Raw genomic sequence first — 13733 nt, 5'->3', positions numbered from 1 at the left:
TTTTGTATGTAAGATGGTTAAATAAAGCGTAAAATTATTGATTATTATTATTTGTGCCCTGGTCCTTTAAGAGCTCTTTGTCACTTCCCATGAGCCGGGTTGTGACAAAAACTCACGCTCATTCTTATGTTTAATAAATGTATCGTATAGTGTGTGTGTGTGGCAGGCTTACAATGATGGCAAAAAACAACATTGGAAAGTGCGCTGACCCTGGTGCTAGAGGGGGTACGCAGCTGGAGGTTGAATGTTTGAGGGGGTACAGGACTATAAAAAGTTTGTCTAAATCATAGACACAAAAAACTATGATACATTTCAACTTTGGTTAAATTATGCCTTGTTGTGTCGCAGGTTATGGTGAGTATTATTTGTTGCTGTTGTGCATGGCTCAATTGTATGGAATTGAAATGTAAGTGCAATTGGCTTTATAAGAACTGAACAATTCCATCAGCACTACTAAATAGTAATTTGAGTGTGAAGTGAGGTTATGTATTAGTTTATGAATTAGTTTATGAAGTAGGTTATGAATTAGGTTATGATTAAGGTTACTAATTTGTTTCTGAATGAATTTTTTCTGAATTAGTTTCTGAATTCATTTCCACAGAGGAAACAAATTAAAGTAGTGCATCCTGAGGCTGTCTCCATGGTGACAGTGACTTGGATTGTGGCTGTGATGTGCCGTTGCTAAGCGCTGGCTAATCTTTCCTCTCCTTATAAGCAAGTCATATGACTTGGGCTTATGGGTTGGGTACAATTTTGGACAACATCTTCTGTATGCAAAAGAACCACATATGGTGCTAAAAGACTGTATGACTGTACGTTCCTTTCATGTCCATGAGAAGGCTGTGATTATTTTTACAGCATGAAAGTGTGTTGAATGTGATGCAATTACAAGCTGCATTCCAAACTTCTGCTATGGCTTTCTGTAACTGACATTAAAGTTGATGTACAGTCTGTGATAACCATGCCTCCTCTCCCCTGTGTTTAATCACAGTCATTTACTCCACATGCTGTCACTCTGAATATCTTTCAATGGATCTATGCTGAGCACCAATGTCATCACTTTCATGAGGAACAATATTCAACCAGCTTTATTCCAATGCAATATTCATATTCATGTCAATGGTATATTATTTATTTGTCCATATCCTTGTTTGAGTCTGTTGGGAATAAGATATGCGCCTAAATTAGAACTGTATCAGTTCCCTAGAATAATGGTGGGTTACAGGGGAAGTTCTTTACTTAATATTCTAGCTCGGTTTCTATTTTCGGTTCATATCAATGCTGTTGGATGGGAGGTTGGTTGAAATGACCGAGTAGACTCTGAACATCACTACATCACTAACATACATGTATGTTGAAACTCTGCAGTGAGTTCTACCAGCTGGGTTCTATAGGTGTCGGGACAACTGGGTCTCAGAACAGTCCATGGAGCAACCTGAGTGAAACAAACACACACCTTAACGTATAGGCTACTGTAAAACCAATATTCCTGTTAGATTGGTTCAGTCACTATAGAGACAGACAGAGGTTTTAGAAATCTTTATTGCCATGAATATTAAACACATATCTCAGACTGGCACGTATATGTATTATAAACATTATAATCAAGAAGGGAAGAAAAATCAACCTCTTTTATAAAGCCAAATCAATAATTTAGTCAGGTGTTAACTGAACTCATCTCAGTCTTACGTAGCTGGCTTTAGCATGTCCTGGCATTCCTTCTTATTAAACCTAACCTGCATTTACCTACCCAGCTATAATCAACTACGTCAGTAGTGTTTTGATCGGTTGCAACCTACTGTCATGGCTGTCCAGGCCTCATGCTGGCCAGCCCCTATACTAAATGTCACCGTGCCCTGTCGACAGGGAGACATACTCCTATTGCATTTATTTAAAGAGTAATATTGGGTTCAGATTTCAAATGAAACAGTAAGTGTTAAAAAAATGAATGAATTAATATATAATGTAGAAAATGTCCCTCATGTCCACTCTTGGGATGAATATTCTTTTTGACTGAGATAACAAAAAGCACACTGTGCAACAGATGAGGTGGGTGATTGGTGGAGAGGTCAAGGTGAAGGTCAAGATGAGAAGACAAGGAGGTGAAGGATCTCTTGTTCTCTCTTCACTCTCATTCATTCTCACTTCAACCTGACCAAAGAAGCATCTTCATAAGCTTCATAGTCCCTCCATACCACTCGATAAAGAGGACTATTATAGATGGCACATACTGTATAGTTTGACATGTTTGTTTGACCTTTAACCTCGCCAACACTTGAACCCAACACTTGTATATTTATAAATGTGTAGGCTATTTGTCGACAAAAATACTTGCCCTGAATTGTATTATTGGTAGTCACTCAACTCTCTATGAGGCTTTTTGCTCCCAGTAAAACATGTAACCCAACAAACAATACTACAGAATGAAACACTCTCTTTACTGAGAAGAATATAATGACATTTATACAGCACTAGAGATCAAATAGGCCCTGGGATTTGTAGGTCCAACCGTATTGCTATTGATTTCAGATTTATGAATCAAATTATTTCTGAGATTTGTGCTGAATATCTCAAAGGGACCGACGGAAACTTTAAATGCAGAAAGACGTCTTAATATCAGATGATGATTGGTGGACAGACTGGGGACAGAAAGATCTGAAAGTTCCCCACCAAGACTAAAATGACCTGTGTGATCAACCTAAATCTCAGAGTCGACAGGATATAAAGGCACTTCTGGACTCCCGCTCTGTCGGCCATCTCTGCATTAAGCTAGTTTATCTTACAGTTTTTCTCCATTGGTTTGGCTAATTTCTTGAAACAGAAATTACATTCTCAAAACTCTAAGATCATTTGGCAAAACAGTCTTACAGTTCAGCACAACACTATAGCTCACTTGCAAAAGCTCATATCTCTCCTAAAACTGTTCACTCATGCTTCAAAACTAAATTCCTTTCCCATATAAAGAGTCAGTGCCACGAAAATGGCAAAGATCCTTCTCAATTGCTTTGGCTCATTTCTTGAAACAGACCGGACGTTCTCAACACTCTTGGTGCTTTAACCAAAACTAAATTTCCTTCTCATTTAAACAGTCAGCGCCCCCAAAATGCTTCGTCCCTTTGGCATTGTGTAAGCACTGCAAGTCAAAATGTTTAGATGTTTTGTCACTATGGCAGAGGACCATTGAAATATCCCTCATGTCCACCTTTCAGTCTTAGCCCAGTCCTTCATTGACAATGGTTACTGTACTGTTTTTTGTCCAGCTAACAGAATACAATTGTGTATAAAACTGGAAAAAATAAATAGGATTTTAGGGTAAGAGTAGCCTCCAAGGTTTGACATCACACATTGCACTCATACTGCCAAGGAAATTGTAACCATTATCATTCACACACATAAAGTAACTTCCATACATCAGAGTAAAAAGAAAATGTATACAGCATAATATACATAATATACTGTAATATAAACACACAAACAAAAAACAATGAAAATTATATGCAGCCTACAGTGCTGTAAATAAAGCTGGAGTTTCACAACTAACAGTTCTTCACTGGTCGCTGTCCTCACCCTCCCTCTCCTGGCCACCATCCTCACCCTCCTGGCCATCCACACGCTGCTGTCTGTCTGGCCACAGATTCTCGTCCACATCACAGCGTATATTCTCCCTTGCGATGCAACGAGGGAAGAAACGGCGTGCATGTCGCAACCATCCCCTACACTGTTCTCCTGTAATATCCTCACACGCAGCGTCCATTGCATGGAGCAGGGACCTCTGATCTTGAGCCCGATGCTCATACATTCTCCACCTCCAAGCGGAGAAATACTCCTCAATAGGATTGAGGAAAGGAGAGTAAGGTGGTAGGAACACCATGACCATCCTTGGATGAGTAGTGAACCAGGCCCTGGTGAGCGGGCCACGGTGGAAATTCACATTGTCCCATACAATGACATATTGTGGTAGGTGAGGCCCTACGAGACCTCTCTCATTTTCAGGGATCAAATCAATATGAAGGCGGTCCAAGAAGATGAGGAGCTTCTGTGTATTGTATGGACCAAGACTGGGGATGTGAGTGGCCACACCATTCTCAGATATGGCAGCACACATAGTTATATTGCCCCCTCGCTGGCCTGGGACATCCGCCGTGGCCCGGTGGCCAATAATATTACGGCCACGTCTTCGGCCCTTGGCCAGGTTGAAGCCAGCTTCATCCACAAACACGAGGATGTGATGGGTCTCGTTTCCTTCCAATGCCATTATTCTCTACAATAGCGTAAAAAAGAAAACATCAAATCAGTCATACAGAAGAGTCATACACTACAGTTACAGACAATTACATAGGAATGTTCTATGTTCTCCACAAGTTCAATATACTACTGGCCACTACTCCAGTGGTTCCAAACCTGGGGTACATGTACCCCTATGCAGAGGTACTACAGGGGGTATTTGACAGAAAGGGGAGGGGGGAAATCATCAATGACTAGACTTACTGAAATGTTACAGTAAAACCCACAGTATTAGATAGATTTACATGGGAGGCACTAATTGCAGCTCTTTGACCCCTTTTCTTATTGTATGTTATATTCTTCAAAATAAGGATTATAATGATAATTGCATCATACAGTAAGCTGCAATTTTTAGGCGAAATGTTGAAGTCAGATAAATCAAATACTAATAAGCCAAAAAAGTTTGGGAACCACTGCTTAATTGTAAAAAGGTTATAATGATGGACAACCAGTAACTGACTTACATGTACATACTGGTACTGCAGCTCTTTCACTCTATCAGAGTTCCTCTCAAATGGTACCCTGTAAATTTGCTGCATTGTCATCTGATGCTTCTTCAATATCCGGTCTATTGTGGAGTTGCTTATAGAGTTGACATTTTGGAATATGGCATTGTCTTGTAGGATTGCAGCGCGGATCTGTCTCAATGTGATGGCATTATTTGCCATCACCATGTTACAGATCTCTTGTTCTTGTTGTTGATTGAGAAGTTTTCCTCTGCCACCCGTGCAAGGTTGTCGTCCAATCCTAGATATATAAGTCAAAGGACAACACTCCATTCGTAATGTATACCTTATGTATTCCTTACAGAATGAGTTACCTATGTAATTGTATTGTTGTTTTACTTACAGTAACTTTACCACAATTCTAATGCATCACTGCACAGTGACTGGAATACTACTGTAAACTGTATCATCAATACTGTAGAAAATAAACTATTCCATAGTTTATTTTCTCCAATGTTTTTCTTGTCATTTTTAGTATCATAACATCCCATTGAGGTAAGATATTACTGTAGGCCTATCACACACACACACACACACACACACACACACACACACACACACACACACACACACACACACACACACACACACACACACACACACACACACACACACACACACACACACACACACACACACACACACACACACACACACACACTAAATGAATAGGTAAATGTGTAAATAAATATATTTCTTGCTCTATGCACAGTGTCCTGTCCTATACAACATATAATTCCATCATTGACTGACTACATACCTGTTTTCCCTGCGAAAGGTTTGGATGATGGAGGAGACTGTTGAGCGAGGCACATTAGGCTGCACTCGGCGACCTGCCTCCGCCATTGTGAGGCCATGGTTGATGACATGGTCTATAATTGTGGCCCGAATTTCATCCGGGACAGCATGGTGTCTTCGTGCTCCTCGGCCTCTTCCCCCTATTCCACCACCACGCACCCTTACTCCTCCTCCTCCTCCTCTTCTTCTTCCTCTTCCTCTTCCTCGAGCAGGCAGTTGCCCTTGTTCATTTACTTGGCCAGGTGCCTCCATGTTCAGAAATTGTACTGGTCCTGCATGGTCAAGCTCTTTACATACATGTTTGGCAGCATTCACAGTCATGGACAGCACCTGTCAGGTAACTAAACATACTGTTTGATTGGTCATCTGAGATGTGTGAAACTCCTCCTTCGTTAGTCAGGAGGACTGTCAATTGCTGTAATAAATGTATCAAATGTTCCAAGGGATTCATATATGGTATTCATGGTATTATGTTCTTGACTAATTTTGACAATTGAACAGGCTATTGTGCATGTGATGACTTATACAATGAAATGACGCTGACACGTTTTGGAGCGAACAACCATTAGACTGAGAATCAACAATCACTTTAGATCGATAAGATCTATTCACTTGGAAATTGTGCTAAATGTAGGCTACATGTACTTAATCATTTGCAAAGATGTACTGAGACATTGAGACATGTACTTAGACATTTGCAATTTGATTAAATGAATGAGAAATTCAATTCTGTTGTGAACAATTGCCAAGTGGTTTGGAGGTTTGTCCATGTAGTTTTGAGAATGTAATTTCTGTTTCAAGAAATGAGCCAAACCAATGGAGAAAAACTGTAATAGGCCAAGAGTATAGAGCAGTTATTTTATTTGGATGTGGGCTAGTTTGACCTATTCCTGGAAGCCCTTTCTATGAAAAGGGGGACCAAGTGGCGCAGCGGTCTAAGGCATTGCATCGCAGTGCTAGATGTGTCGCTACAGACCTGGGTTCGATCCCGGGCTGTATCACAACCGGCCGTGATCGGAAGTCCCATAGGGCGGAGCACGATTGGCCCAGCATCGTCTGGGTTAGGGGAGGGTTGGGTTAGGCTGTCATTGTAAATAAGAATTTGTTCTTAACTGGCTTGCCTGGTTAAATAAAGTTTGAATAAAATTTATTTAAAAAAGGGCACTTCTCACTCTGTCGCATTAGATATCATTATAACCATTTCAGTCCACTTATTGCAGTTATTGCAGTAATGTATTGTTACTGGACAGACAGTGGTTTCCCTGTGATATGAGGTGGCGAAACACAGAAAATTACCTTCAGCAGAAAGGATATATTTTCTGGTTTCATTTTAATTGAGCCACTTAAAAAAATACTGTATATCTAGGTCAATGGCTGTTTTCCATAGCCAATCCAAAGGAGATTGAGCTCTTGCTTTAATTCATTACATTTTTATGTTGATCCATTATGATCTTCCAGTGGTACTTAGTAGAATACTTCAGCTGTGATAATTTATGAATTATTAAAGGTGCAATCAGTAGTTCAAACAATAACAAAGTAGGCACCCTGTCGCTGTTTTATTTAACAGCTGAGGGATGGGGCTGGGGAAATGTAACCACTCTTAAATTAATTGACAGAGCTATGGATGCAAGGACTGACCACCCATGATATAACAAAAACAGTTTTAACCATGTTTTTAGGCTATACAGCATTTTTTTTAAACATTTACTTAGTTTACAAACATTGGATCGAAACAAGCTGATATTTTGGTTTCTGATGGGGTATGACAGCTGAACTAAGCTCATGTGGCATTTATCAATTATATTCTTCAAGAATCAGTGGGTTGATATCATTAATTCAAAAGTCTGAAAATAAATGTAGCAATCACAGACTGCCCCTTTAATGCAAATTCTCAAGGATCAGAGTTGTTTTCCTTATACATAAAGCATTAGAAACAGAAATAACACTTAGCTTTATGAATAATATCATTTGAAACAGGGTTCACTCCCAGTTCAATTCAGGCGTTCAAAGAAACTCACTTTTCATAAATTCCAAGATGCTGTATCTCAATAGATGAGGTACATTATTTTAGGGTTGTTATACTGAAAACAACCTGTTTTGAATGAATAGGGTCTTATAATGTGTCTGGAACCCATAACTGAAATCAGTGTAGAACTGATGAAAGCACAGACAAACTACAAGCAGACTTGGTAAACAAAACAAATGACATGGGAAAAACAGTATTATTTTCCTAGGTTACCAGAGCGGTCAATGTGGTACACAAAGATTTAACAGTACTTAAGGTTGACAGGAGTAGCTTACTCATTTGGGTTTAGCTGAGACCGTGAACAGATCTATTTGTTCCAGCAGCCTCACATAGTCTAATAGCAGCATCTGGCTAAGGAACCACGCCGCACGTGTCTCTGTATAGCTGCTTCAGATGATACACAGTGGTCTAATTACCGACCAATGAACAGGGCCGTAGCACCTGTCCACTCTGCCCACGTTACACAAACCCAGAGTTGGAGCAGGTCACAGCGAGGTGAGAGGAACCTGATTGGGTTTCATCACAAAAGGCCTCAATGTGTCCTCTCATGCTAGAGTTAGAAGTGGTCAATACTAGTAGAGCAGACTTGGAAATTAATGCTGTAAAATGTAATACGTGCTGTAAAATGTAATACGTGCTGTAAAATGTAATAAGTGCTGTAAAACGTAATAAGTGCTGTAAAATGTAATGAGTGCAGTAAAATATAATAAGTGCTGTAAAAAGTAAAGAGTGCTGTAAAATGTAATAATTGCTGTAAAATGCTTTGTGCTGTAAAATGTAATAAGTGATGTTGTCACGATTGTTATTTGAATGAGTGGACCAAGGTGCAGCGTGGTTGGCGTACATCTTACTTTATTAAATGAACACCGAAAAAAAAATACAAACGAAAAGTAACGTTTAGTAGGGCTAAACAGCACAGTACCAAAACAAGATTCCACAAACTACAGGTGGGAAAAAGCTGCCTAAGTATGATCCCCAATCAGAGACAACGATAGACAGCTGCCTCTGATTGGGAACCATACCCGGCCAACAAAGAAATAGAAAACATAGATTGCCCACCCTAGTCACACCCTGACCTAACCAAATAGAAAATAAAAAGGATCTCTAAGGTCAGGGCATGACAGATGTAAAATGTTATAAGCCTCACCAATATCCAATGGTAGCGCCTGGCGCGAAATACGAAAAACCTTAAAAATGCTATTACTTCAATTTCTCAAACATATGACTATTTTACACCATTTGAAAGAAAAGACTGTCCTTTATCTAACCACATTGTCCGATTTCAAAAAGGCTTTACAGCAAAAGCAAACATTGGATTATGTCAGGAGAGTACCCAGCCAGAAATAATCACACACCCATTATTCAAGCTAGCATATATATCACAAAAACCAAAACCACAGCTAAATGCAGCACTAACCTTTGATGATCTTCATCAGATGACACTCCTAGGACATTATGTTATACAATACATGCATGTTTTGTTCAATCAAGTTCATATTTATATCAAATTGTCAGACAGGGCACTTCCTGTATAGAATCTTCTCAGGGTTTGGCCTGCCATATGAGTTATGTTATACTCACAGACACCATTCAAACAGTTTTAGAAACTTTATAGTGTTTTCTACCCTACTAATTACATGCATATTCTAGTTTCTGGGCAGGAGTAGTAACCAGATTAAATCGGGTACGTTTTTTATCCGGCCGTGAAAATACTGCCCCCTATCCCAAACAGGTTAAACGGATTTAAATTTCCTTGCATTAAAGTTCCCGGGCTACTAGAAGCGCTTCCTCTGGGTGAGCGTTTTCTTGCTTGCTTATGGCAGAATACAGCTCATTCGATGCTACAAAAAATACAGATGAAAACTCTCCTGTGGGGTTGTAGACAGACAGACAGACAGACAGACAGACAGACAGACAGACAGACAGACAGACAGACAGACAGACAGACAGACAGACAGACAGACAGACAGACAGACAGACAGACAGACAGACAGACAGACAGACAGACAGACAGACAGACAGACAGACAGACAGACAGACAGACAGACAGACAGACGCACACACACACACACACAGACACAGACACGCACACACACAGTCACACACACCTGGCCAGTTCACCTGGTCGGTTAAGTACTAATGTGACACATACACACACAAGCAAAAGAGGAACCTCGTCTACAGTTTGGGAAGGAAGAAGGGGGGACTTCCCCTTGCCATAAATCCTGCCAACCAAACCACAGTGCCGGGCACAGGGTGGCAGAGTGCACTATACCATTAATCAGTAAATGCATGTGTGATTTATAAGCCTGCTGGATACAGGGAACATTGTATAACACGCACCTTGCTTAGAGGTGCATGAAGGGACTTACTATAATTACAAATCATAAATCTTTCATTGACAGCAATGCATGTTCTACACTAAATTCAGCGACCAGTGTCACAGTCAAGTTGAGGAGGTGGCACAGAGACCAGGTGTTTGGTGTGTAAAGTGCTGAAAGTCTTCTGAATCACCAACAACCTCCTGCTCTATCTTTAGATGAACCCTATTAGATACCTCTAGGCTGCCTCCATCTGAACACAGCAGGAGTCCATACTCATTTGATTGGGAGGACTACTTCCCCCTGTAAAATGGCCTGCTGCCCCCTGTGAGATGACCTGCTGCCCCCTGTGAGATGGCCTGCTGCTCCCTGTGAGATGTTAATTTCTTGTTGACGGTGAAATGTGTTGTTGACATGAAATATGCCTATGCAAATTAACTATTGTGATTCGTAGTAACCTTTGCACACAATAATGCCCACGGGCCATCATAATAATAATCATTACCAAAATAACGACACTATCATCTTGAGTATTTGTCCTGTTTGAGGGGTATTGCGTTTGCAAAATACCTTTTATTGCCATGGTGGATTACGCTGTTTTGTGGGACCCTTGAGTCCCCACCAAAAGAGGAGGTTGACTATATTATGATTTTGCATTTATATTTATGAAAACATCTTTGGACTATGGTTATTATGTTAATAAACATATTCATATGTATGAATTTAACTCAGCAACAACAACATTCTCTATGCATGAGTTTTTAGGTAGGCCGATATATTGTTTTACACATAAATAATGTTTTATTTTTCTCTAAACAGTATATATAATTACTGTCTGCTCATACATACGGACTGGACAGACTGACGCAACAACAAGGGAATAATAATAACCACAAACTTTCTCCCATCAGACCAATGCGTAACGCACGACGCGCCTAGGAGGAGTGGTCAGCATCGCCTATATATACCCATTCGCGCTCTCCTCAGATTCAGCAAAGCAGCAGCGCTTACAAACTGACAATATCTCTCTAGACTATTAGAGGTTGCATTCACCATCTCGCCTTCGCACCAAAGACAAACGTCGGTGCGCAAAGAAAAGGAAAAGAACATGTCTCCTTCCGAGAACGAGTTTAACATCCCGGCCAAAAATTGCCACAGGATGGTGATTCTGGGCTCTACAAAAGTTGGCAAGACGGCCATCATTTCTCGGTTTCTGAATAAAAAAGTCGAGGACCAGTACACGCCGACCATCGAGGACTTTCATAGGAAATTATACAGCATTCGGGGAGATGTTTACCAGTTGGACATTCTGGACACCTCTGGAAACCATCCTTTCCCCGCCATGATGAGACTCTCTATCCTTACTGGTGAGCTCAACTCTCAACTAACAAAACAAATCATATGAATGAAAGCAACACTGGATTTTATTGCTACATCGAAATTATATGTATGGGATTTTTTTAAATCATGCATGCAATAATGCTATATGCAACAGTTTTATTGTACACGTTTAACCGAGGCCTATGTAATCATGGACTTTTTGAGCTGTGATATTAATGTGCCTTCCCTTGCTCTTTCAGGTGATGTTTTCATCCTGGTGTTCAGTCTGGATAACAGAGACTCCTTCCAAGAGGTGCAGCGCCTGAAGCGTCAAATTTACGAAACCAAGTCCTGCCTGAAAAACAAAACCAAAGAGAACGTGGATGTCCCGATCGTTATCTGCGGGAACAAGTGTGACCGGGAGTTTAACCGGGAGGTTCAGAATGAGGAGATTGAGCAGCTGGTGGCTGGTGATGAACAGTGTGCCTACTATGAGATCTCTGCAAAACGTAACACTAATGTCGACCAGATGTTTCAGACTCTTTTTACCATGGCTAAACTGCCCAACGAGATGAGCCCGGACTCTCACCGCAAAGTTTCCTTACAGTTTTGCGAAGTGCTGCAAAACAGCAGAAGAAAATCTTTCAGAAATAAGAAATTCAAAGACGGCGAGGTATACGGGATTGTGGCACCGTTTGCGCGCCGACCAAGCGTGCACAGTGACTTGAGGTACATAAAAGAGAAAGCTACCGGCGGCGGACAGAGTAAACAGAGTTGCACCATCAGCTAAGCAATTTACTGACAATGTGCAGGATAACTGTAACGAAATACAACGATAGGTATGATACCCGCCAGGCTTCTCGCCAGTGTGCGGAGTTCAGCATAACACAGCACCACTAGGCGCAGTGACAGCAAGGGGTGTGTATCCCAAACCATGCCAGGACGTGCCGAGAGGGTGCATGACATGGTCAGTCCGTCAGAAATGTCCCTGTGGAGTCAGGACTCTCAAAAGAGATGTAGCTTTAGAGAACCTACAGTGAGGTAGCCTATTCTTATCAACTACATGCTGTAAAATCTGCCTCTACTGCATGGAGAATGTAGCATTTACCTATGGGGTGGCTCTTGTTTACATTTAGCATTTCATATTTTTTTTTACCTGGAAATGAACTTGAACGCATTCTGAACAAATCTATAAATGCATATTTATTATTCTGTCATCGTTTACTTTTCACAAAGAAAAACATAAAGAGAAAATAAAACCATTTGACAACTGTATTACCATGTCTGTCATCCTTTTTTTGTGCTTGTATAATAACATCGATGGTAAATAACGATATTCTCAGGCCTTCTCAGTGCAATTACATTATTAAAGTATTGCCTATAACCTAACATTCATCTTGAAGTACACTAAATGTACAGAACATTAAGAACACCTTCCTAATATTGAGTTGCACCCTGTCCTTTCAATGGCACTTAAATAATTTGTCTTGCCCATTCACCCTCTGAGTGGCACACATACACAATCCATGTCTCAAGGCTTAAAAATCCTTCTTTAACCTGTTTCCTGCCCTTCATCTACACTGACTGGAGTAGATTTAACAAGTGATATTAATAAGGGATCAAAGCCTTTACCTGGATTCAGCTGGCCAGTTTATTTCAGACCAATTTTAACCCCCCCGATATTTATTGGAGGGGGGTTCAGTCAGGTCTCAACTTTCTGTTGAGAGTCAGAATAATAGAATACACAATGTGCAATTTTGAAATGTGGTTGTGCATCAGCTGTCACTCAATTAGCCCATGTGTGTGGATGTGAGTACACAGACCCAGGAGCCACCACTGCGGCCCCTCATGATGAGTTCAGTTTTTTTGTGTCCCTCACCCCCATCAACGTTGCCCACCCCTGGTGTACGTCATGGAAAGAGCAGGTGTTCATAATGTTTTGTATTAATGTATATTATTTATACCTCACATGCGACCCATGATAAGCCTATTAAAATGTTTTTCTGACTGCATGAGATGATTTAGCAATATGCAAGAGACTACAGTTCAGTTAGGCAATCAAGAAATGCCTGAGAATGGATACAAGTGTATTTAATTACTTTGTAAAAGTAATGGATTCCCATACAAGGCATAACACTTCAGTTACAAAGCATTAACAAGCATGATAAGGCATTATTCTAGGCATGAACAGAGAGCGAGAGTGGTCATAGCCTGAAAGGTCATGCCCCAAGATTCCCTGGGGTGGAGAGAGATAGAGAAAGAGTGTAGGTATCTCACCAGCGCAGATCAGGAACAAACAATAGAATGAGGCAATGAAGCTAAGAACCTTTCATAACCATTTCACCATGATTAGATTCAAAAGTAGATGACCAATAGCATTACTGTAAAGTTAACCTCCAATGAGATGTCAGACCTACAGGCTCTAAAGACAACAGAACCTCTGCTTCACAAGAGATGACGCAATGGGGGATGGCGCGA

The 13733-nt window shown here is 40.6% G+C and overlaps 2 protein-coding genes across 2 annotated transcripts in view; one reads left to right on the top strand and one right to left on the bottom strand.

Moving 5' to 3' along the window:
- LOC115170508 (uncharacterized) overlaps positions 1-5980 on the bottom strand; it is a 50311-nt gene extending 44331 nt beyond the window's left edge. Inside the window, exons 1-3 of the mRNA XM_029726721.1 lie at positions 5551-5980; positions 4749-5031; positions 3974-4261 (exon numbers count right to left, since the gene is read on the bottom strand). Of these exons, the coding sequence (XP_029582581.1) occupies positions 3974-4261; positions 4749-5031; positions 5551-5909 (930 nt within the window). The 5' untranslated portion in view covers positions 5910-5980. The remainder of the gene's footprint in view (positions 1-3973; positions 4262-4748; positions 5032-5550) is intronic.
- A 4933-nt stretch (positions 5981-10913) lies between these two features.
- LOC115171798 (dexamethasone-induced Ras-related protein 1-like) lies at positions 10914-12530 on the top strand. The gene is made up of 2 exons (XM_029728944.1): positions 10914-11302; positions 11516-12530. Exons 1-2 carry the CDS (start codon positions 11044-11046, stop codon positions 12043-12045), a joined length of 789 nt encoding a protein of 262 aa, XP_029584804.1. The 5' UTR covers positions 10914-11043; the 3' UTR covers positions 12046-12530.
- The last annotated feature ends 1203 nt before the right edge of the window (positions 12531-13733 follow it).

The sequence above is a fragment of the Salmo trutta genome, chromosome 32, assembly GCF_901001165.1.
Source record: "Salmo trutta chromosome 32, fSalTru1.1, whole genome shotgun sequence".
Classification (NCBI taxonomy): domain Eukaryota; kingdom Metazoa; phylum Chordata; class Actinopteri; order Salmoniformes; family Salmonidae; genus Salmo; species Salmo trutta.
Note: the sequence above shows the minus strand (reverse complement) of the source record. Positions and strands in the feature narration are given on the sequence as shown.